Raw genomic sequence first — 21,724 nt, forward strand, 5'->3', positions numbered from 1 at the left:
TGCTGGGGGCTACTGCGAGAGGCTTTCCTGAAAGAAATCACAAGGGAGGAAATGCCACTCTACTTTGACTGGAACTTGCCAGGTCTATGTGTGATGCCTGGAATAGTGACAGCCATGAGAGAAGACATCGTGGGCACAGTGGGGATGGCAGAAGGAGAAGGTGGAGAGCTTATTTGTCACTGTGACAGTGAGCGGCCCCTGGAACCCCTGACCTCAGGCCGTCTCGTCACAGGAGACAAAAAGTGTAAGACCCAGATGGGTTTTCCATTACTGGCAGCTGAAAGCCCCATGGCCCTCAGGCTCCTGCAACAGGATTATTGTACTGTCTGAACCTGGTGGACCCCAAGGGAGGAATGGCTTTGTTCTTCCTCCCTCCACGGCCTTTAGCAACACTAGCTTGAGTCTCCCATTCCTGTCTCTTAAATATCCACTGGGACTAATCCCAGAGCTTTGTGGTCACTCTTGGGTATAAGGAAGTCCAGGCCAGTCTAGTCCAGTTTAAAACTTTAATCTCAGATCCATTTTAATGCTCATATTCTCCCTGTTCCCAGAATAGACCATCCTTCAGCCGAAGGGACTTAGAAAGGGGAGGAGGCATGCTCTTCTCCCCAGCCCCCTCCTTCTATTTCTGGCCCTTCCACAGTCTCAGGCTGGGGAGAGGAATTAAAAAGACAATGGAGGGACTTCCCTGGTGGCGCAGTGGTTGGGGGTCCGCCTGCCGATGCAGGGGACACGGGTTCGTGCCCTGGTCCGGGAGGATCCCACGTGCCGCAGAGCGGTTGGGCCCGTGGGCCATGGCTGCTGAGCCTGCGTGTCCGGAGCCTGTGCTCCACGGCAGGAGAGGCCACGGCAGTGAGAGGCCCGCGTACCGCAAAAAAAAAAAAAAAAAAAGACAATGGAGGGACTTCCCTGGTGGTCCAGTGGTTAAGATTTTGCCTTCCAGTGAAGGGGGTGCAGGTTCCATTCCTTGTAAGGGAGCTAAGATCCCACATGCCTCATGGCCAGAAAACCAAAACATAAAACAGAAGCAATACTGTAACAAATTCAATAAAGACTTAAAAAAAAAAAAAAAGACAATGGAAGCCCTCCGTGTGGCCTGGCTCCCAGTGCTGGCTCTCCAGGGCTCGGTGTGGGGTTTTCAGAACCCACACAGGAGCTTCTTTGTCACCCTGTTCCACGGAGGGGCAACCCAATGTCCCCACAGGCTCTAGCCCGTGGGGGTCCCCCCGCAGCCTCCTCTGGCCCCGCGGCCTTGGGCGGAGCACTGTAAAAATCCAAAGGTGGCCCAGCCAACTTCTAGTGTCCACTTGGTCCACAGGACACTCCCACCTCCTGACCATGCCAGTCAGTGGGAGTACAGATGGCCCCCAGGAACCCCTGCCACCCCTCCCCAATGCTCTTCACCCTTGTTCAAATAAGCAGAAGATGGAGCAGCAAGTTTTTATCTAAGGAGACATCCAACCTGGGAAGAAGATGCTGTCTCCCCTTCTGGTAGTTTCAATGAGGGATTCCTGGGAGCCCGCTGCCCCACCCTGGCTAGGCTGGAGAGGAGGGAACCACAGCGCTCTTCCCCCAGATTGACAACTCAGAGCTAAAGTGATTCTCCCTCCTCTCTCTGATGTCCTGCTTATTTATCCAGGCCGGGGAAGACTGAGGACATCTCTTTGCCCTTGAGTGTGCATATGCCAGGTAGCAAATGCCAGGGTAAGAGAAGAAGTCAATGCCTGTTATGTACCTTTCAAGCCAGATCTTTCCTGCGAGGTAGCTGAGCAGCTGCTTTTCTTTTTTGTGTGTGTGGTACGCGGGCCTCTCACTGTTGTGGCCTCTCCCGTTGCGGAGCACAGGCTCCGGACGCGCAGGCTCAGCGGCCATGGCTCACGGGCCCAGCCGCTCCGCGGCATGTGGGATCCTCCTGGACCGGGGCACGAACCCGTGTCCCCCGCATCGGCAGGCGGACTCTCAACCACTGCGCCACCAGGGAAGCCCTGCTTTTCCTAATGTCAGTGCAAGATCTTGCTGACTTAGCGCTACTAGAATCCCATCTGGTTGGTTCCAGGCTTTTGATGATGTTCTGGGTGTTGAAGCCTGGTTCCACTGTGAAATCTACTCCCGCTCTCTCCCAGCTCTGTGTCACCCACAGATTTGATAATCCAGCTTTCTGTGCCATTATTCAAGCCTTTGATGAAAAGATCAAAGAGAACAAGACCGAATAGAGGATCCTTAATTTAGGACGACATTTATTCCAGCATGTTCTTGGTGAACTGTTACTGGCTCCAGCCACTTACCACTTCCTTTTATCTGTGCTCTAAAACTGTCTGTTTAATCAACGCTCACAGGTGATGAGGCTCCAGTCCACAGCTCTCCAGTCTCCCGGGATGTCAGTGACCTGGGCTGGGGATTTGGACTTGCTGAAAATAGCAGGTGCTTCCCCGCCTAGCTCAGCCTTCACCCTCTTTCCCCCTCCCTCCACCGCCTCGTTTGGGCATCATCATTGAGCTCAGCTCTGCCCAGCCACACCCCAGCCCCAGCCCCAGAGCTGAGCACCGCCCGTTCATCCCCTTCCCGGCTCACACTCAGCTCCTCTCTCAGGCAACTGGTCTGTCCCTGAGGTGGGGCGGGGGGGGGGCGCAGGAGGGCAGTCACTGGAGTACTCAGATGACCTTAAGTGTTGAGCTCTGCCACGGGAAGCTGCTGACGTCCAGGACCCTGAGGTCAGCTGGGGCTGGGGTGGGTGGAGCACAGAACATGTATTAAGCAAGCGCCAGGAGCTGGGCTAGGTGTGTTACCAGAACCTCATCACAACCCTCATCACATCAACTGTCTCCACACCCTGGGTGAGGAGAGGAGGTGAGGGAGGCCACACCATTTGCCTAAAGACACCCAACCAACCAGTAAGTGGCAGAACCAGTTTCTGACCCCGAGGCTGTGGTTCCACCTTCCAAACTGGCCACCATACCCTCTGGGTAGCTGTGCTGCTCTGTTTTCTCACCTTCCCAGATTCCCTCCCAGGCAGTTAGGGACCGGCTGCTGCTTCAGCAGCCTCTGGAAGACAGGGTAAGCCTGAGCACAGCCCTCCCTGAGCCCCCGGGAGGGAGTAGCACGTTGAGGGCAAGAGGAGGGCAGAGGAGGGGGGAAGAGGGGGAGAGGGGGAAATCAGGCTGCAGGGAAACGAGTCCAGTGTTCCCAAGACCTGACTGATTTGGGATTAATCTTCCAGATCTGGCACCACAGATGCGATAGGAATCTGCTGCTGCCCCGCCCCCTCCAGCCCATCGCTGGCGGAACAGATGGGCTGACCCCTCCCTGGGGTCTAAGTAGGGCACTGCTGGGGCTGCTGGGAGGCAGGGAGGGAGCCAGTGAGCCGGGCAGGGAGAACAGGGGCAGACCTAGCTCCACCTCCCCTGCCCGGGCCCCCCAGCTTCCAAGGCGGGTAGACCCTGAGGGTCCGCTGTCTGCTGCCAACGGTGAGTGGGGTTGCCACACGAGGCAAAGTCTCCGGTCCCTGGAGCAGAGCCTGGACGAACACTGCAGGGGATTCATGCACAAGTCAGGCAGTCCTTTCTAATTCCAAAGTCCTTCACCTGAGGCCACTGGAACGGAAGAGGAATCGGAGCTTCCTCCTCGGGGCTCTGGAGCAAGGCTTGGGCAGCGCTGTGCCCAGAGCACCCTGGTCCTAACCAGGCCCAGACTCTGCGCGGGCCCTCCCATCACCATGAGCACAGTGGGGTGGAGCAGGCCCTGGGAGGCCGGGACAATGCAGACACGTAAAGACAGCAGCTGTCAGGGCTGGAGGCGCCTTAGGACCCATGAGTCCTCTTTACGTTCCAGAAGCGAATGCTGAGGCTCGGCCAGGAGAGGGTCCTGCACACAGGGAGTGCGTGACAGAGCCGGGGGGCTGCCAGCTCCCGAGTAGCGCTCCTTCCCTATCAGCACCAGCTGCCAAGCTTTATCTGTAACAGCAAAACCCAGGAACAACCCAGACGTCCACCAGCAGGTACATGCATAAACCAACTGGGCATTTCCACGCCGAGAACTAGTTACCACTCAGCAACAGGAAGGGATGAACCAGTGATACGTGCAACGTGGATGAGTCACAAAAGATCACAGAAGTCAGACAGAGAGGACACACTGAAGAAGTCCATCCATTTAAAACTCTGGGAAGTGTAAACTGGTCTAGAGGGACAGACAGCAAATCGATGGTTTACAGCGCCAGGAGGGGCACTTTAAAAAGGGGCACAGGAAAGATTTGGGGTGAGGGGTATATTCACGGTCTTGATTGTGCTGTTGGTTTTGCGGTATGCACACATGCTGGGGAGGGGAGGGGGCTGATGCGGGCCGGGGAGGGGATGGACATGGAGTAGAGCTGGCCCTGATGGAGCCTGGAAGGAAGGCTGGGATGTAGCAAATGGCAAAGGCACTGCAGAGGCAGGAGCTTGAATGAAGGCTCAGACAAGGCAAGGCTCTCAGAAGGATCCAGAACAATGGGAAGAGCCCAGGGCTGCTTGGGATGGGGAGGGCGTGGGGCTGAGGAGGGGAGCTCTGTGTCCATCTCCTTCGTGGTTATATCTCTGGAGCCTCACAGGTACCTACACTTAACAGGCATCAAAAGATGGTTGTGGACCTGTGAAGGGAGAAAGAAGAGGGGAAAGAGGAGGAGAGTGGAAGAGGGACCCTGGATGCATCCACCAAGCTGGGGTGTGTGGGTATATTATTCCACAGGCAGCAGGGAGCCAGGGCAAAGGAACAATGCATGTAATTTAGAGTTTCAGAAAATATGCCTGGCAGCAAAGTACAGGGACCTCCACTCTGTCCTGATGGATGCAACTGCTCTCTGGAAGGACTGCTCCATCTCTGTACCAGCCTGGACAGGGGAGTGGCAGGCCACATAGCAGGCTCTTCTCCAAGAGCTGGGAGGGCCTGGGATGCCCCAGCTGCTGCTTCCAGAGCTGAGAACAATTTACTCCCCTTGCCTGCCAGGGGGGCCAAGGAGGGCCTGTGGCACAGCTAGGAAGGGGGAAGATTTTCAAAACCCTGTGATGGAATATCCCTGGCTTTCCCTGGCCTCATGTTTCACAGGTGCTTCCAACCCACAGATCAGATCCTCCAGCGGCAGCAGTAGCCCCAGCAGCCCTGCCTCCAGGGCAGGAAGGAGGAACGCAGGCCTGTAGGAGTGTATGAGGCCAGGAGGGGCAGGCAGGTACCACATGTCCACTTGGCTCTTCCACAACCCAGCAGCTGAGGAAACTCAGAAGACCCAAGTCCCTCCCCCAAGAGACCACCTCCCCCAGGGCCAGCTCTGGGCTGGGAGTAGGGGTGGGCAAATGAATGGGCTTCCAGAATGTTGGGCCAGCTGTCTGCCTGGACCAGACTGCTGTCATCCTGTTTTCAATTCAAGCATCAAAAATGAATAGCAGCTGTCTGGGGTGTTAAGATGAACCTTGTTAACCTTGTTCAACCTTGTTCACCTTGAACCATCTTAACCTTGTTCATCTCAACTGCGCATCAGTGTACAGTTGACCCCTTCATCTCCTCCCTGAACCTGCGAAGCGGTCAAACTCTACAAATAAGGGTTGCATGCTTCAGCTAGGCCTGTGGACTTGTCTAAAGTACCACAGCTAAAACGCTTAGGAGGAGGGAGTTTCAGCTTCCAAGCCAACCTCAAGAAGGGCCCAGAAAGCATGAGGACAGGATGGATCTTTACGAGGAAATTTACAGACAGCCCAGGGTAGGACCAAACTGTCCCAGCCTCATGGGTCTGCCATTACGGAGAGGCCCCAAAGGGACCACCTTATCCTTGCCTTCAATTTTGTAAATGAGGAGACTCACTGCTGAAATAACGTGTCCATAGTCATACAAGGAAAGTGGCAGAGCCAGTCTCGGCCTGAAAGGCCTCTCTGGTTTTGACAATTGTGGAGAGCACGTCTCCCTTCCTTCCTGTCGGTTCATGGGGAAACATCTGACTCTCGCATGCGGACAGTGTCCCGTGTCACCGAGGATGCACTGGGAGCTGCCGGGGAGTCAGCGCAGGCCCAGGTCCCGCTTCAGCAGAGCTGTAAAGCATCACAGGGGGCTTGCCTTTCCCTGCCTCAGTCTGCCTAGGGCAGAATTAATCACTGCACAAGATCTGACCAGAGTTAGAAGGAACCCCAAAGGCTCAACCTGCCTCATTTCACCCATCAGGAAACTGAGGCCTGAGAAGGACCAGGGAGGCGGTCACAGGAATCTGTACCTTCAGCAGCTCTGAACTGAGAGAGTAAGAATCAGGGAGAGGCCCGGACCGGCTGGCCCAGGGGGTCCTTGGCAGGGAGAGGCTGTGCTTGGGCAGAGTTACGAGGGGCACAGGCTCACCCCATCCCCTGTTCCCACAGCACAGGCAGATACCCTGAAGCCTGTCCCCCAGGGGTCCATGGCCAAGTTAAAATTCTCTACTACAGGGAAAAGAACAGCCACGACTGTTGAATACCTACCAGATGCCAGCACTGTACAAGGCAGGAATCACTCTCCCCACTTTACAGATGAGCCAAGATTCAGGGAGGTTGAATGATCTGCTCAAGGTCACACAGGTGGGAAGGAGCAAAGCCCGGACTGAAAATGCGGTGTCCTTCCCACTGCACCTCACTGCCCTCGGCCTGCGCCACGCTGCTCTTTGCTTCTGGAAGGAATTGCCCAAGCTCATCTGCTCAGCCAGCAGCCCTGAGATGGGGCCTCTGCGGTCCTTCGGCTGCCTCTCTCCAGCCCATGCTTCTGGGATCGTTCAGTGCTGACCCCCGGCCCTCGCCCCAGGGCCCCTCACACAGGAGTCCCCTCATCAGATGGTGTGGAGACAGCCCAGGCCAGCGAGGACCAACTCACCAGACCCACCCTTTGAGAATCTCCAAGCGATCAACTTGGGAATCTGCATTTTTACAGGAACCTTTTGGAAGCACTGTTTTGGAGAAAGAAAGTGAGAAAGGCTGGGATCTGCTGCTTTCAGTAAAGATCTCCCGCAGGTCTCCCTATGTTGGAGAAAGGAAAACCTATTTCCACTCGACTCTCTCAGGCCTAAAGCAAGCTGGTTGATTCCCCTTGGTGGAATCAAAGGCGCCCCTTCTGGGAGGCACAACCTCATGTGGTGAAAAACACCCCCATCATGTGGGGAAAAAGGACGCCCCTTCCTCCAGGCACCTCCATAGCTGAGGGAGCCGCTCAGCGGGAAAGAGAGCTAGGAGGTGCTGATGCCCCCGCCCACACGGTCACGTCTCACTCAGGAGAACATGTCCTCCCCTGACACACTTGCCCTGCCTGCCCCCTCAGGCTAAAACCCATCTCTGCTGTGGAGAAAAGGTCGTTTGCCTGGAGTCGCTAAAAATTACACACCTACTGATTTCCAGCCATTTCAAATGCTGGCTTTGGCCAAAAACTTCTTTAAAAGGCCACCCTCCCTTCTAATTCCATAGCGTTTACATTTTATAACGTTTAAACAGAACCGCTTTCAAGCAAAGATAGGCAATACTTTCCTCGAATGTCCACATAAAAAGTAAAATCTGGGAAACGTCTACATTGGATGGCTAGGGAAGGCCTTCTGAGCCCAGCAGTGATTAGCTCCATCTGCAAAATAGTTCAGAACACTGCTGCCTCACGTGGGGAACCTCCTTCTCTGAGAAGCCCTCCTGCCTTCCATCTGGGCTCGGTCATGGATATCAGTCCCCAGGGGTGTCCTCCATAGACGCGGCTGAGTCTCCACTCTTTATATGCACGAAAGCTACATTTACTGAGCTCTTCTGATGTGTCAGGGTCAGGGACTACTAAGGGAACTACATAGAATTGTTTATTTGCCAGATCAACCCTATAGGGTAGCTATGACTATTATACCTGCTTTGCAAATGGGAAACAGAGGCTCAAAGAGGTCAACAGACCTGCCCACCATTGATTCCACAGTCCATGCCCTTCAAGGCCGTATGGCCCAGCCAAGGAATCCCTAAACTGACAGGGAGTCTGAAACCTTGTGCCAGGCCTGGGGTCCTGCCAACCTCTTAAGCAGTCCACTCTCCCATCGTGGTTGAGGACACTTGACTGGACCCTCCACCACTTGACCTCAAGAGAAGCTGAGTCCTCAGCCCCTCTTTTTGTTATTCTGCGTCTCTCTGAATCACTTACCTTACAATGCCCAAGATACTCCTGGGGCAGATGCTTTTTGATGTTAAAGTTTCCTCACGTGACTCACAAACATTTTCAAAAGCTGGATGGGCCCCAGCCTCAGCATCTCTCCTTTAGCAGTAGGGGCAGCACACCATCTAGTGGCTGTGTGGTGAACCTCGTATTGGCCAACCTGCAGGGGCAGAGCCCAGGATCTGGGAGGCCCTTAGGTTGTCAGGTGGTCCAACTGAAGTTCAGAGAGGGGAAGTGACCAGCCTACAAGCACACAGCAAGTCAGTATTCAGTCCTCAGGACCATAACCCAGCTCTTGGGCAGCAAGACGGTGCTTCCCAAACTTCCCACACAGTTTCAGGGAAGCTGTGTGTCTGGGAGAAGGTCTCAATTCTGGTAGTTGTGAAAATGAAGTGTCCCGTTCATAGGTGCACCATCTTCCTAGTACTGCATCCTTTATTCTGTTTATCATTTTTGAATAGGTAAAGGTACATACGGTATGAAATCCAAAAGGTAGCAAAATGGTATGTGATGAAAAGTGAGTCTTTTAGCCCTCTACTGCCAAATTCTGGGATTATCAGTTTCTACATGTCTGTCCAGAGTAATCTTTGTAATTTACAAAGATTTTTTTTTTAACTTTTTTACACAAATGATAACTTTTCCTGCACAGGGCACTTAACAAGCCATCTTGGGGACTTCCCTGGTAGTCCAGCGGTTAAGACACCGCACTCCCAATGCAGGGGGCCGGGGGTTCAATCCCTGGTCAGGGAACTAGATCACACATGCCGCAACTAACTAACATGCCTGCATGCAGCAACTAAAAGATTCCCCATGCCGCTACTAAAGATCTGCACACCACAACGAAGATCCCACAGGCAGCAACGAACATCCTGTGTGCCGTAACTAACCCGGCACAGCCAAATAAATAAATATTTTAAAAAACAAAAACAAAACAAACAAACAAAAGTCATCTTGGAAATCACTGTACATCAGCATATAAAGAGCATCCTTGTCCCTTTGTAAAGGCACCCTGCACTCCCTGTGGGGTATATGGAGGCACCATTTAACTACTACACTTTCGATGGACATTTAGGTGGTTCCCAATCCACTGCTTTAACAAACTCATACGGAAAATCCTTTAGAATAAATTCCTGGAAGTGGCATGGCTGGAATTATCAGCTGTGATTCATTTTGGTCTCATACACCAGCAAACCCAATATAATAAGAGCTTAAATACTTCAGACCAAAGATGATGTTATGAAATAAAGGCAAAGAGGAAAGATTTGAGAATGACCTTATGAGGGCCTGAAGCTGGAAGGAGCAGGTGCTGCCTAATCTAATCATCTCTGGTCGCCATAGAAACCAGCCATAAAGTCAGCCAGAAAGAGCTCATGAACAACATCTACCCCGTCTGCGCCGGTATGGACCATTCACATTCCCTTCCCTGTTAGGTCCTGTCAGGCCCGGTTCTGTCGTCTCCGGGGTGTCCCCCAGGAGGGAGCCAGATCTTGACCCTGCCCTCCTCCTCCCAAACCCCTCCCTCCTCTTTCCAGCCACAGTCTCAGATGGCTGCCCTGCAATGCCCACCCTGTCGGGAGAGATGGGCAACTAGATACCCAGTCCTGTGTCAAAGAAAAAACAGAGCCGGACACTAGTTAGAGTGATAAAAACAGATTTCATTCAGGAGAATTACAATAGGGGGAAAGACACCTCAGCCTAGAACAAGGCTCAATTCCAAATACAGCATGGGCAAGTGGGAATTTACAGCCTAATAACAGGTCAGGGGGTGGGGGTGGGAAGCAGTCAGAGGTTGGAAAGTTACTAAGAGGATACATCAGGGTAAAGGGGCATTTGGCTAAACTGACATAATAGGATTCTTGCTGAAGACAGGCCAGGGTAATCAGACATCCCCTGGGGCATGGTGGAGGGTGAGGAACTCTATCAGATAACAAAGATGGTCAGATATGGAGCCGGGGTGGGGTGGCGGGGGGGGGGGGGGGGGGGGGGGGGGGCAGGTTCTGGTTAAACTAACTTAGCAGGGTTCTTGATAAAACTGGATTTTATAAGAAAGTGCACAGATGGGCCTAGGAGAAGGTTCAAGAGTCTGACTAAGGTTTGGTTACCTGCCCATCAGGAGGGCACCTTCTAGCAGGGGAGCAGTCTACACAGGAGGGAAATGGCCCAAGGACGTATAGCAAAAAACTTGTTCAAACCAAAACATGTCTGACCTGGCCTGTCTCTCAATGTATCACTGTCCTTCCCAGGGTAAAATAACTCTTCTAATCCAAAATGTGATTAAACTGATTAGGAGAATGTTCAGTCTTTCAGACAAGCCACAGGCAGTCAGTAAGCTTTGAGTACAAATGCAGGAGTTTGCAGGGGCACATTTTATTTGATTCTGGAAATTAGAGGCTCTTTGAAGGTAGCACACAATTTTGTTCAAAGTGTCCCAGACTTTGAGAGAAAAGACCCAAAGCCCGTATCATGCTTTTATGAAAATCCTGAGAAGTGCTTTTTAACACACAGCCTGAGATCCTTCTCGGCACTGCTTAGCTAGACCTGCCCTGACCTCAGAGCAGCTGTACTAACTTCCCCCACACCTCCGCTGCACTCCCACATCTGCCATCCTTCCCTCTGCACAAAAAGCTGAGACTGTATTGTTCCCATTTTATAGATAGGAAAGTAGGGCTCTGAATGGTTGAGTGACTGAACCCGGTCACTTTGCTCTAAGTGGCAGACCCAGCCTCCCTCTCCTCCCTAGCCTGGGACAACTTGCACAGATGTCATTCCACTTCTGGACATTCTGCCCTCTTAGGGGTACATGAAAAAATTCCTATCTCCACCTACCGCCCCCTCCACACATGCGGATTCTGTGGCTCTGGCACCCCTAAGGGTCAGTAAATTTCCTCCCTTTGCTGAAAATTTGCTCCCTTTCATATAACTCCAGGTGATCTTTGGGCAAGCTATAGGCTTTAGTCAGGACAATAAAAACTGAGCAGTTAGAAGACAACTGCTCCTCTGATGGACAAGATCACCACCCAAAGAAGGCTGGCCCACCTTTGACTTTGTAAAGGTTCGGAGAGGAAGAGAGGAGGCCCCGGAGGCCCCCAAGTCTCCCTGCCCCACTTCACCTTACCCATTGTCTCCGCTGTCCCCAGCCACCAAAGTCTTCAGTGGCTTCCCTGGGCAGCATCCTCAACGACACCAGATCTCCCCAGAAACTTAGAAGGGCAGAGATCCAGGCCAAGTACAACATATTAACAACATATGTTTGGGAACATGTTATTTAGCCCAGGAAATCAGCACTTCCAAAATTATGAGGCAAATTTGTATCCAAAATACACCTTAAGCTCTACCCCTGAATTTCATCAAATAACAATTTCAAAAATAAAAGCAAAGCCAGTGTATGAACATACTGTCGACTGAAAAAAAAAAAACACACAAAACCTAAAAACTGAGTTATGTTTTATTCGATGATCTTACTGAGGACTATAGCCCGGAATCAGCTTCTCAGATGGCTCTGAGGAATTGTTCCGAAGAGGTACGGAAGGGGCCGGGATATAGAGGAGTTTTTGCTGGAAAAAAACCCCTGTGGTTGAACATCAAAAGATTACTGCTAATCTCACACACACACACACACACACACAGAGACATCTCAAGGTAATGATTTTAGCGCTTACTTTGTATGGGGCAATGCAAGAATCTGGACTTGTTAAAATTCTTCCTTTGATATGCACCTTAACTACCTATCCTGCTTTCTCCATCCTGAATCCCCTCAGGGCGCACTACTGGGGGGCTGCAGTGGCTGAGGGCTTTATGACCATCATCCTTTGCTTACTGAATTGGCAAGTGACATTCTTTGTCTACAACATCCACCCTGTTTCCTCTCGGCTTTTCTCAGAATTCCAATCTCCTGAGGCCCCATGCCTTGCTGCTACCTGGGGACACTAATGTCAACCTTACTTTTCACCTGCAAAGTGTAGTCTAGCCAGGCAGGCAGACACCTGGAACCTCGGTGTAGGTCACTCCCCAATGCGGGGGCTGCCACCACCTCCCGTGCGTCCAGCAGGGTTGTCTCTGCCTGGAGCAACCGCCTTCTCCACAGGTGGGCACAGACGGGGTGGCTGATCCAGGACAGCTCTGATTGTCACTGTCATGCCCTTACTCCCACCCCTCTTGAGGAATCTGTCCCTTTCCCAACTCCCTCTGCCTCTTACACAGCCTCACGCTGCCGCATGGTTACCGGTGAGCTCACTCCTCTCCTCCATAAAATCCCGAACTCCTTGAGGGCAGAGACCTTGTCCTGCTTGGCTTTGGGGGTCCATACCTGGCTCTAGGCCTGGCACTTAGTGGACTCCGTGTGTATTTGCCAATAAATCCTTCTGTCTCCTGGGCTCCAAAGACAGCAGTTGGATGAATGGTCAGAACATCATGATAAAACTAAACTTCATTTTATGATGTGTCTGTGGAGACACACAAAGACTGTGACATCATGTCAGGCAGGTGACACCACTAATCATTAGTACTGTTTATTTCAAGACAGTGTCCTTGGCTTGGACACGTGGGGAAAACAGTTCGGAGCCCCGCTGAGTGTGTCACTGTGCTGTAGGAACTGGCTCCGACAGGGATGGGGCTACGCAGCTGCTGTGGACCGAGCTGGTCTACCCCTTGGGACAGAAGCTGTGTTTCACTCATCTCTACAGGCCTCGACGTCTAAGTCAGTATTTTTGGATAACTGAAGTAATTCCTCTACATGAAACTAGTGGTGTTGAAGACAAGAAGCTCAGAAGAAACCTTTCTGCAGCTCTCAACTCCCCCACTGACTGAAAAGAACAGGCTACAGTGTAGGAAAGTTCCCGGATGGTCTGCGGCTCCCAGACGCACTCCACAGCCGCTCATACCTCGGTGCCGTCGCACTGCCATTGCCTCTTCTGGGATAGCCCTTCCCCTTCTATCTTACTTTTGTCCAGAACCTCCCTTCTACGCCTTCTCTGTCAGGTCTTCCTGGTCCAGCCCCTTGAGAGTTTTTTGATTCAACACTGGTCATTTGCATAAGGTCAAGGCGGTCTTAGGGCAAGCAGGAGGAGGTGGCAGGCAGGCAGGCCCTACCCCCTGCACCTCCAGCAGCAAGATCTGCAATAACGGGGAAATGTGCTCACTGGTTCTGAAGCAGATCCTTGAAGGCCTTGTGCTCCAGCCTGTGGTGTGACCGGGCATGGCATGGTGTGCAGACACAGGCCTGGAGATGAGGGCAGAGGGCAGCTGGGGGCTGAAAACTAGGAGCAGGATTTTAAAAGCTGGAAGCCTCTGTGCACAAACCGAGGTCTTCCTGCCTTCCTCTGAGCAGCATCCGGGGAATGCAGAAAGGAGCGACGGGGTGAGATTGGTGGAGGCGCTGAGCGGAAGGCACGGATTTGGCGGAGACTGAAGAATGTGCAAGCAAACCCCCACTCCGTCACTCACCAGCGTTGATCACAAGCAAATCACTTGGCTTTTTTTAAAATTTTATTTTATTTATTTTATTTTTGGCTGTGTTGTGTCTTCGTTGCTGCACGCGGGCTTTTCTCTGGATGCGGCGAGCAGGGGCTACTCTTTGTTGTAGTGCACAGGCTTCTCGTTGTGGTGGCTTCTCTTGTTGCAGAGCACGGGCTCTAGCCACGTGGGCTTCAGTAGTTGTGGCACACTGGCTCAGTAGTTGTGGCTCGCAGGCTCTAGAGCGCAGGCTCAGTAGTTGTGGTGCACAAGCTTAGTTGCTCCGTGGCATGTGGGATCTTCCCGGACCAGGGCTCGAACCCGTGTCTCCTGCATTGGCGGGCGGATTCTTAACCACTGCGCCACCAGGGAAGCCCGGCTTTTCTTAATTTAGTTTCTTTTGCTGTAAAACAAACTCCCAAGGAGCAGGAACTAGATTCTTACGCCACTTTTCTGTAAGATGTGAGCAACACCGCGGGTTGGGATCTCTAGGGACACGTCTCAGGCCTCCTGGGAGTTCCCTGGGTATCCAGTAGAGAGGAGATTCCCACGCTGGACGTTTCTACTTCGTGGTTTGCCTCTGACATTGTTCAGCTCAATCTCTCTAAAGGGTATACAGAACGCTCTAATATCCACGATGCATTCTCACTTCCTCGTCCCATCAGCCCCTTTTGCAGGTGGGGAGACCTGGGCCCGTGACTTGACACTGTCACTCTGTGAGGACCAGCGCCCCCAGCTCCGGCTCTGGAGATCGCAGACGCCCGCCCCGCCCCCTCCCGCGCCCTCCCTGGGGGCGGAGTGAGCAGGCACGGGGCGGGATCTTTCAGGTCATGTGACTCCCGGCCCGGAAGCACTCGCCCCCAGACCCCGGGGTGACCAGATTGGGGGCTACTACCTCCAGCGAGCGCGGAGGTCGCGCTCCCAGCATCCGCCGCCATGGCCTGGACCAAGTACCAGCTGTTCCTGGCCGGGCTCATGCTCGTCACCGGCTCCATCAACACGCTCTCGGCAAAGTGAGTCCGGGCCTGGCCGGGAGGCGAGGGGACTCCGCGCCCTCCCTTCGCGGCTCTCCTTTCCTGACTTCACCAGCCAGCTCAGTTGCTCTGATCCGTTCGTGCGGTTTATGGACCACCCAAGGGGTACGAGGCCCAGGGAAATGCGGGGCAGGGCCGTGTCCCCGGCTGGAGGATCCGAGCCCCGGCTTTGATTCGCTGTGTGCTTGATCCCGGCGAGTCACTTTCTAACTCAGCGCCTCAGTTTCCTCATCTTTAAACGGGAGGGAGTTTCTCTCCCCTGCCCCTTGCAAGCTGGCATCGGGGTCCCCGCCCTCCAGGAGCTGTGGGCCAGGGAGGGCTACCATAAACGTCATGCGGACCGAGCGACCAGTGAGCGTGGAGGGCTGCGATGACAGAGAAGGGGGTGCACCATGGGCCCCTCTTGGAGGAAGGGTTACAGCTGGGCCTCGAAGCTTTGGTAGGATTTCTACATGTGGTGGGGACATCGAGGCAGGAACAGCAAGGCCAGATCCAGGTGGATTGTAACTAGCACCAAATGCCCAGGCTGGATTTTATCCCATAATCAAAGAGGGGCTTTTGAGATGGGGAGTGACATGTTAAAAGTGATGCGATGAACCTGGTGGTCAAGGTGCAAAGTAGCTGGCTGCAGGGAAGACCACGTAGCAGATAAGGGGAACTGGGAGGTGGCAGTGAGGTGGGAAGGGGAGGGTCAGATGGGAGACACCAGGTGCAGAGTGAAGCCACGGGCCTGACCCACAGGATCCAATCATCACTCCTGGGCTCCCGCCTGGAGGAACAGAAGTGGCATTAGCCCAGGCAGGGTGGGCAGGGGGGCGGTTCAGCTCTGATGTAAGAGGGTGTGGTGCACGTGGAGGACAGTAGACAGTGACCCTCTCCCAGTCAGACCTCCCTTCCACCTGAGCCCTGCCAGGCTCCAGAGCAAAGGGGAGTCACCCCAGTCACCCTCTGGGCTGCACTCCAGGCCCCCTGAGGGTGGTGGGGATAGTTGTATCTTATTCGTTTTTGAGGGTGTTTCTTCCCAGCGTACTCCATCAGTGACGTGAGAAATGCCCCAGAAGAGAGGTCTGGGAGAGAAGTACCCTGTTCGATTCATCAGGCATATATAAGGTCCTTACAGTGTGTGAGGCACTGCCTAGACCTAGGGAAGGAGACAGAAGTGACTGAGAGAAGGTCCCAGGCTTTGAGATGCTTAGAATCTGCAGCAGAGGAGACAGGTGTGTACACGCTTGGCAATCACAGTGTCCTCCCTTCTCCACAGGAGGTGGACCTCTGGGTAAGGCCCACCTGTCTCTCTGGTTGGGCTCTGGCCGGCTGTGTCTGTGTCCTGTGCTGGGCTCCCGGGCCCTGAGGCCTCCTGAAGGGTACTCCTTTTGCTGAGCCCTTAGCTATAAAGGAAACTCAACCTGAGGGCTCCCATCTCAGGATCTGACTGCAGCAGAGCAAGTCATCTGTCCATCCGTCCCACAAGCCAAGGCCTCAGTCTGGTGCTTATAGGGTGGCTGTGGTCTGCCAGGGCCGCTGTCCACAAGGAGAGCTGAGTTACCTACTGAGGTAAACTGTGCTGACTCAGCTCCTTCCAGAAAAAGCTCCAGACCGGTCAGGTAAGAAGCCAGGGGATCCTCAGCCCCAGGACGCCTTGCCCTTGGAGGCTGCCTGAGAGGCCAGAAGGAGGTTCCCAGGTGTGATCCCAACCTTTGGTCCTGTCCCCTGCCCTGTGGCCTGATGTGGGGCCTCTTAGGAGCCTCCCTACCTGTGATGGGCCCCAGTATTGGACCCTAAACAGTGTTCTAAGACCAGACTGTGAGAAGGATGCTCTCAGAGGAAGAACGTGGGAGAGCAGCTGTGTACATCCTGATAGAGATTACTGATTTGAAATCACACTCTGACCTGAAGTTTCTGGCAGGGACAGACAGATGAGAATGTGACCACAGCAAGTGCTAACCAGTTAATACACAGAGAGCTCCACGTGCCACGTCCTGCCCTGGCTGCCTTTCATGAGTTAAGTTAATGAATTCTCATAACCACCCTATGAGGTAGATAAATTCCTTGTCCCTGGATAAGGAAACTGAGGTTCTGGAAAGAGGGGCTTGCTTACCCAAGTTCAACTCAGCTATTAAGTGGCAAAGTTTATATTTGAGCCTAAGTAGTCTGGCTCTAGAATCCATGCTCTTAACCTCCACTATGGATGAGGCTGGGGACTTCACTAGTCATCCTTAGGGGCATTTAAAGTTGTTAGAAACATAGAAATTATCCATTCTCATCCCCACAGTTTACAGTCAAGGTCCCAAGAAAAGTTTCGTGTGTGTGTGGCTCAGCTGGTTGGTGTCTAGAACCTAGGTCTCAGGATTTGGGTCCAGTGCTGGTCTTCTACAGCTACAGTACCCAAAACTCCCTCTTCCTTGGGGGTTTCCTCTTATATCTCTGCAGGCAAGAACAGACAAGCATGTGCCCATGGAAGTTGTAATCCTGTAAGTGGCATCTCCTCTCCCTGCCGTCGGGGCGCCTTCCCTCTGGGACTGGGTGACAAGCATCTGAAGCGTCCATCCCAGAGATCCCTCAGGGTTCAGGGTCAGAGTCTCTAGTAGCCTCTTGCAGTTTCTTGGCCTGTAAAACGAGCATAATGTTTCCCTCCCCGGCTGCTTGGGCGGACTGGAGACAGTGGATGAGGAAGTGGGCGTGAGCACGTGCTGCTCCTGTGCGGGGGATCACAGGTCAGCTGTCCGCTGCAGGAGGTCACTGCCCACTCAGCAGGATTGGGTGCGCTGCAGGGAGCCGGCCTGGCCGGGCCGGGCTGGGCTGGGGCTGGGGATCACCCACCCGCCGGAGGGAAAGTCGCCGATCAGGCTGGCCCTGTAGCCTCGTCCCTGGTGTGGGCAGAAGGTCCCTCCCTCCTCCTTTCTGTGCCTGCTTTCTCCCCCTCACCAGGCTTCTGGTGACGCACTTCCCGGAGACCAAGCATCTGCCTTCCTCTGGCACCGCGTGGGGCTGTCTGCCTGAACCAGTGCACGTTTCGGAGCCCCGCCCTCCTGAATCCAGCTGGGGTTCTGCATGTAAAGAGCCAGGGTCAAGTAGACGCCCACTCAGGAAGGCTCACATCCCCTCCTAAACTTCTGCAGGCTGTGCAGCCCACCTAGCCACGAAGGGGCCACAGGGGTCATTTCTCCGGCAGTCAGGCCCACTGGGTCCGGGGAGCCTGCAGGAAGGTGGCAGGAGGCCTGCGATCTGGGCCTCTTTTAGGGGCGGCCGCTCACTGTCCTTCCCGCGCCAGCTCTAACCTTTGCCTTGGCCGCTGCCCCTCCCCCACCCATAGGTTCCCAAAGTGGGCACGGGATAATTGTTTCAGAGGGGTTCAGGCCAGCTGGAGAAAGCCTTAAACCAGCAGGGCACTGTAGCAGCGAAAAGAGCATGAGGCTTGGAAGCTATGAGATTAGATGAGTCACTGGGCCTCTCCAAGCCTCTGTTTCATCTATAAAGTGGGCGTGATAATCCCTGCCCCACCTTCTTCCCAGACTCCTTGTAAGATCTACTGAGGAGAGTTACCTAATACTTAAGAGAGGGAGGGCTGTCATCATTTATCACCACGTGAGCCAGGGCCACCTGCTGTGACACCCCTGGAGAGTGGAGAAGCCCTGGGGCCCTTCTGAAGATCCCAAGCCAGAGAAAGAAGCTGACTCACTGGGCTTAACAGGCCCAGGATGAGAGCGGAAATGGCATAGATTCTGTGGGGAATATGGACACACAGCCAATCGGCCCGAGGCAGCCGCATCAACCACTTCCTCAGCTTCTGACCGCCACCCCTGGTCCCACACAGACGCGCACACCCCTTGGAACGCTGAGCTTTGAGCTTACTGAGCAAGGCCACGCCAGAGCGACTCGCCCCTAGTAAGGGTAGCCCACCCGGAGCCCTCCAAGGCCCAGGGAACTCTAAAGGAAGCCCACCTCTGCCAGTGCAGGGCGCTTCCTCATGTGGGTCCCCAAGGCCTCCTGCCCTAGAGACCACGGCTTTCCCCAGGATATAGTGTCCAGAGAGAATGGAGGGCCCATCTGCAGGGCTGACCTTTTCCCCGCCTCAGCCGGGGGGTGGGGGAAGAATCCTGAGTAAGAAGGTGATGGGTGTTGAGGAAGGAGCACTGAACAGGGGGTGGTGCTCCTGGGTACTAGCGCTTCCCTGTGTCCCTCAAGCCCTGTCTGGTCCCTGGGTTTCTCATCTCTCAAACAAGGAGCTTCCCGAGATGATGGCTGAGTTTGTTCTCCTCTTTCAGCACTTTGTGGCCCTCCAGGTGCCTCTGCGTCAGCCTGCAGGCTGGGTCCCAGAGGATGGATACTCTCCCCGGAAGCTTTCAGGCTGGAGCAGAGCTGGGGCCACACCCACCCAACACAAGGGGAAGTGGTTCCTGCTCAGCAGAGGAGAGAGAGGGAGAAGAGGGGCAGCAAAGGACTTTTAGTGACCCGCTGCCATATGCCAGGTCTTATATGTCTTATTACTTTTGCCAATTCATCAGTGTTGGCATTATTATCCCCGACTTATAGGTGAGAAATCTATAACTCATCCAACCTGTGAGCGTCAGAAGTCTGGGCTTTCCGTGTATCCTGCTGCCTTTTCTGAAAATAAGTGCAAGCAGATGGGTTCGGCCCTAGATCCGCCCACTGTTAACTGTATGAGCCTGAACACGGCCCTCTCCACCCCAAGGTCTGAAGTCCCTGTCTGTAAAATGAGGACCGTTGTTGTGAGGCCTAAACCACACAGCCCGCATGAAGTGTTCAGGCTCCTCAGGGAGAAGCACAGGCCTGGGACAAGGTCGGTACACAGTGAGTGGTGCATTCGTAAACACACGTTAGTGAAGCGTTTTGCAAAGAGATAAGTGCTGTCCCACTGGGGAGTGATTGCTTTCTCCCCCAGATGAACCGGGTCTGGCTTTTGGCTCTTGTCCTATGCTACCTGGGGTCCTGCTGTGACTGCACAGTGAGGCAGACCTTTCCCAGGGCCAAGATGAGAAGCCTGACTCTACCCCAAAGTGACTGCAGGCCTGAACTCCTGCCTGGCCAAGAGTCTGGGCAGGGCAGGCAGCCTGTCCTGACACCCAAACCCTTGGGGTGTAAACCTGCCCCAGGCACTCAGATACAAAAAGATTCCATTTCCCCTGCTGGGAACCTGCCAGCCCTGCCTGTTCAGGCAGACCCACCCCTTGGAGGAAGCAGACAGCGCAGGGGGAGGGGAGGAGGCTTAGCACCAGCCCTACAGCCTGCTCCCCTTGCAGTGCCCCTCCCTGGGGAAGGGCAGGTCCCACTGGTCCCACCAGCAGGGGACGCCTCAGACCGGATGGCAAATTAGCAGTCATGGATACATTGCCTTTGGACTATAGTACCTGCCTATTTGTCTAGCGGTGTCTGGAAGTCCCACTCATTCAACAACAAAAAAAAATGTTTGAACTTCTGTATAATAATGTGCCAGGAGCAGGGGATTGAAAGCTGTGGAAGTTGCTGGATGCTGAGCTCACAGCCTCTCAAGTGACAAGGACTATGGAACCAGAAAGTGATGCAGATATGAGTTGTCATGACTGTAAGGTGCACAGGCAGTAGCCCAGGGGGAGTTCAGGAGGTGGCCCAATGCTACATCGGGGGTCTTGAGCCTGCCAGTCTGTGCTCTGGATGTGGCCCCAGGATGGGGAAGGGGCTTCCATACCAGCCCTTGCCCTAGGCTTCTGGTTGACCATGAACTTGGCAGGACCTCCCTTGTCCCTCCTGGAGGAGCCCTGGGAACTCTCTCTCTGACCTGCTCACTCGCTCCAGGGCAGGTGTTTCTGCGCCCTTGGTAAAGCTTGACCTCTCTGCTCTCCTTCGCTTCTCTCTTTTGCTCGGCTGCCTCACCCAGCCGCTCCCAGAGGGCTCTGTCTGTGAAAGTGAGTCTGGCTGGAGAGCAGGCCAAGCTGGGTGAGCCATACAGGTGGTATGTGTCCCACACCCACATCCCACGTCCTGTCCTGTCCTGCCCTGCCTGGGGATCCCAGAGTCGCAATCTACAGCAGATCGGGCAGAAATGAGACCCCAGAGAACAGGTGGTTTCTGTCATTGATGGGGATTATCTTTGCCCCTCTGCTACTGGGTCTGGTTCCAGCCTGATCCCCTGACCCAGATTTCCTCTGCCTTCCCAACCAGGCATATCAGAACTTCTAGCTGCCCATCAGCTCTCATTTGACCTCCACCATTCCCAAGCACCAGAAGCCCTCCTACCTTCCCTCCTCACTGTGGGAGTGGGTGGGGTCTCCTACCTTGAGATAAGTTTGCCATAGTCCTGTTCTGTTCACTTGCCCTGGGATGTGTTCAGATCTCTTTGTAGACGTGATCTCTCCCTCCAGGTCTGTGCTACCACCAGCGCTCAGCCCGCCCTTCCCACCGCCTGCCCACTTGCCCCGGGCTGTGGGAAAGAGCTCCCTGTTCCCCTCCTCAGACTCGGGCACAGAGAAGCCCCGCCTGCACAGGATCTTTGTCAAACCCAGACCTGCACCGCTTGGCATGAGCAGTGGCCCCTGCTTGGGGCACAGGAAGCAGAAGGCTTCTCTGCGCTCTGGGAGCTGAGCTTGTGCACAGAGGAGCCAGCAGATGGGGTGGGGCCCACCATGTAGCTGCTCTGGACAGACATTGTAAGGAAAGACATTTAAGAAGAAGTCCCGAGTCTTACACTAGGGACCGCCACCGCCTGCGAGTGGGGTTGCTGCAGCGGGGGCAGGTCAGTGGCCCACTGCAAGCGGCCCTGGGTCTGCGTTGACTTGCGTCAGCAGTGTGATGTGGCGCATGCAGTCCAAGCCAGGTCAGCTAACCAGGGTGTCCAACGCGTGGGCGGGGCCGCCCCGTTGCCCGACTCAGTCTGGGCCGGATCACGTGCCCTTGGCTCTGGGCCTGGGCCCACCAGAGTGCTTCCTGAAGTCAGCAGCCAGGGAGTGAAAGGTTAGCAAGGGCCGGGGCTGCTTAACCAGGAGAAGATTCCGAAGGTGGGGACCAGCCAGGGCAGTGAAAGGTTAGCAAGGGCCGGGGCTGCTTAACCAGGAGAAGTTCAGAAGGTGGGGAAGGCTCCACATATATGAAGGGCT

At 54.3% G+C, this 21,724-nt stretch overlaps 1 protein-coding gene across 1 annotated transcript in view; it reads left to right on the forward strand.

Annotated features, from left to right (window-relative positions):
- The window catches only part of SLC35F6 (solute carrier family 35 member F6), a 209,258-nt gene that overhangs the window by 180,296 nt on the left and 7,238 nt on the right, over window positions 1-21,724 (forward strand). Inside the window, exon 2 of the mRNA XM_082852186.1 lies at window positions 14,505-14,612. Within this exon, the coding sequence (XP_082708312.1) occupies window positions 14,536-14,612 (77 nt within the window). The 5' untranslated portion in view covers window positions 14,505-14,535. The remainder of the gene's footprint in view (window positions 1-14,504; window positions 14,613-21,724) is intronic.

This window comes from Leucopleurus acutus (assembly GCF_964270905.1).
Source record: "Leucopleurus acutus genome assembly, chromosome: 12".
NCBI classification, from domain to species: Eukaryota; Metazoa; Chordata; class Mammalia; order Artiodactyla; family Delphinidae; genus Leucopleurus; species Leucopleurus acutus.